Source organism: Octopus bimaculoides, chromosome 8, assembly GCF_001194135.2.
Source record: "Octopus bimaculoides isolate UCB-OBI-ISO-001 chromosome 8, ASM119413v2, whole genome shotgun sequence".
Classification (NCBI taxonomy): Eukaryota; Metazoa; Mollusca; class Cephalopoda; order Octopoda; family Octopodidae; genus Octopus; species Octopus bimaculoides.
The window spans coordinates 40,699,752-40,701,186 of record NC_068988.1 but is presented as its reverse complement, the minus strand read 5'-3'; the positions used below and the strand labels follow the sequence as shown (position 1 = coordinate 40,701,186).

General features: G+C 34.8%; 1 protein-coding gene across 1 annotated transcript in view; it reads left to right on the top strand.

The window, feature by feature from the left end:
• The first annotated feature begins 341 nt into the window (after positions 1 to 341).
• The window catches only part of LOC128248567 (MIEF1 upstream open reading frame protein-like), a 17,956-nt gene continuing 16,862 nt past the window's right edge, over positions 342 to 1,435 (top strand). Inside the window, exon 1 of the mRNA XM_052970059.1 lies at positions 342 to 451. Within this exon, the coding sequence (XP_052826019.1) occupies positions 404 to 451 (48 nt within the window). The 5' untranslated portion in view covers positions 342 to 403. The remainder of the gene's footprint in view (positions 452 to 1,435) is intronic.

Genomic DNA, 1,435 nt, shown 5'->3' with positions numbered 1-1,435 from the left:
TTTTTTTTTTGGTTTTTGTTAACGAGTGAAGATCTTTATATTAACCAAGTCACTATAGTATATATTTAATAATAAAATTGGTAATATTTGTAAAGCACTAATTGAAGTTACCGCCCCTTAGATGTCAGGCCAAACAAATCGACTTTGCACATGCTAGAAATTTGATATTTTCCTAATATTAATTCCTTCTGCAAGATTTCAGAATTGATTTTCCTTTCAGCTTTAAATGATAAGATTTTATCATTCTTTTCTGTCATGTAAGTTGCTACTTTATGAATTGTTACTTTTGCTTTTATGAAGAAGTTCCCTTTAATATTACGAGGAAGTAGAATTACTGATGATCGGTTAGGGAGAGGTACAACTGGAATTTAATGTTGACATAAGTCGTGGTCCCCACTTTTAAATGCATAAAGTGTTGCAGTTGCATAGCACCCAATTCAGCCCCGAGGAAGTAATGCTGTCATTCTATCTTTCTTTTTTCAGTCATTGTATATCATACGTTAGTGACGTCGTTATTTAACCTTGAGTCAACAACGAACGAGGAGACCTATTCAAATGCAACCGTAATCATATATATATATATATATTTTTTTTTTCCTTTCAGAATCTGTACTTTAGTGTATGTTGTGACAATCTTCTTATGGATTATTATGTATGTTATTTCTAACAAGTCTAACGAGCTACATAGGGGCTTCCTCTTTGGCTTGTGTACATTGTTCTTGTTGAGATGATAAAATGTGGAAGATATAGCTGCTGTTTCTAGCAAGTCTAATCAACAGATAGAGCCTTCAACGGTGATTGCCTTCCAACACAGGGTTTAGATATGGTGTAATTATCGAAAAATACTGCGAGGTATTCTATTCACCATTTGAACGACTCTATCAATTTCGCCTTACACACATACACGCACGTGTATGTGCGTGTGTGTTTGTGTTCATGAATCAACATTCATTGTCCCGATGTTGTTTACGTGTTTGTCTAAACTGAACGGAAGTGATAGAATTCTAAGTATGGTGTGTTCTGAATGTATTTGTTTGTTGGGCAGGTTTGTTGTAGCTATAACACATACCTCTCATTCAAATACTGAGCTCGTCTTTCAGTTTATATAAATTACTCTAGAACTTATAGTGTGGGTTATGAAATAGATATATTGACTCGTATCCATATATGAATAGTCTGCCTGTGCAATGAAGCCCACGAAGACCTTTTCCAACAGCTTGTTATGAGGATCGAACCGACTAATTTGTTTTCGATCCTTATCTCATTCTATCAAAAATGCTGTCGTGGGTTTAATTATACTGCGAGACTAAATGTAGAGGTTATTATATAGATCCACACCCGGTGTAGATACGAGTTAGTATATTTATTCATAACCCCCACTAGTGAATATTTGTCGACTGTCTGTCAACTGCATCCCATTAGTACTGTTCATCTA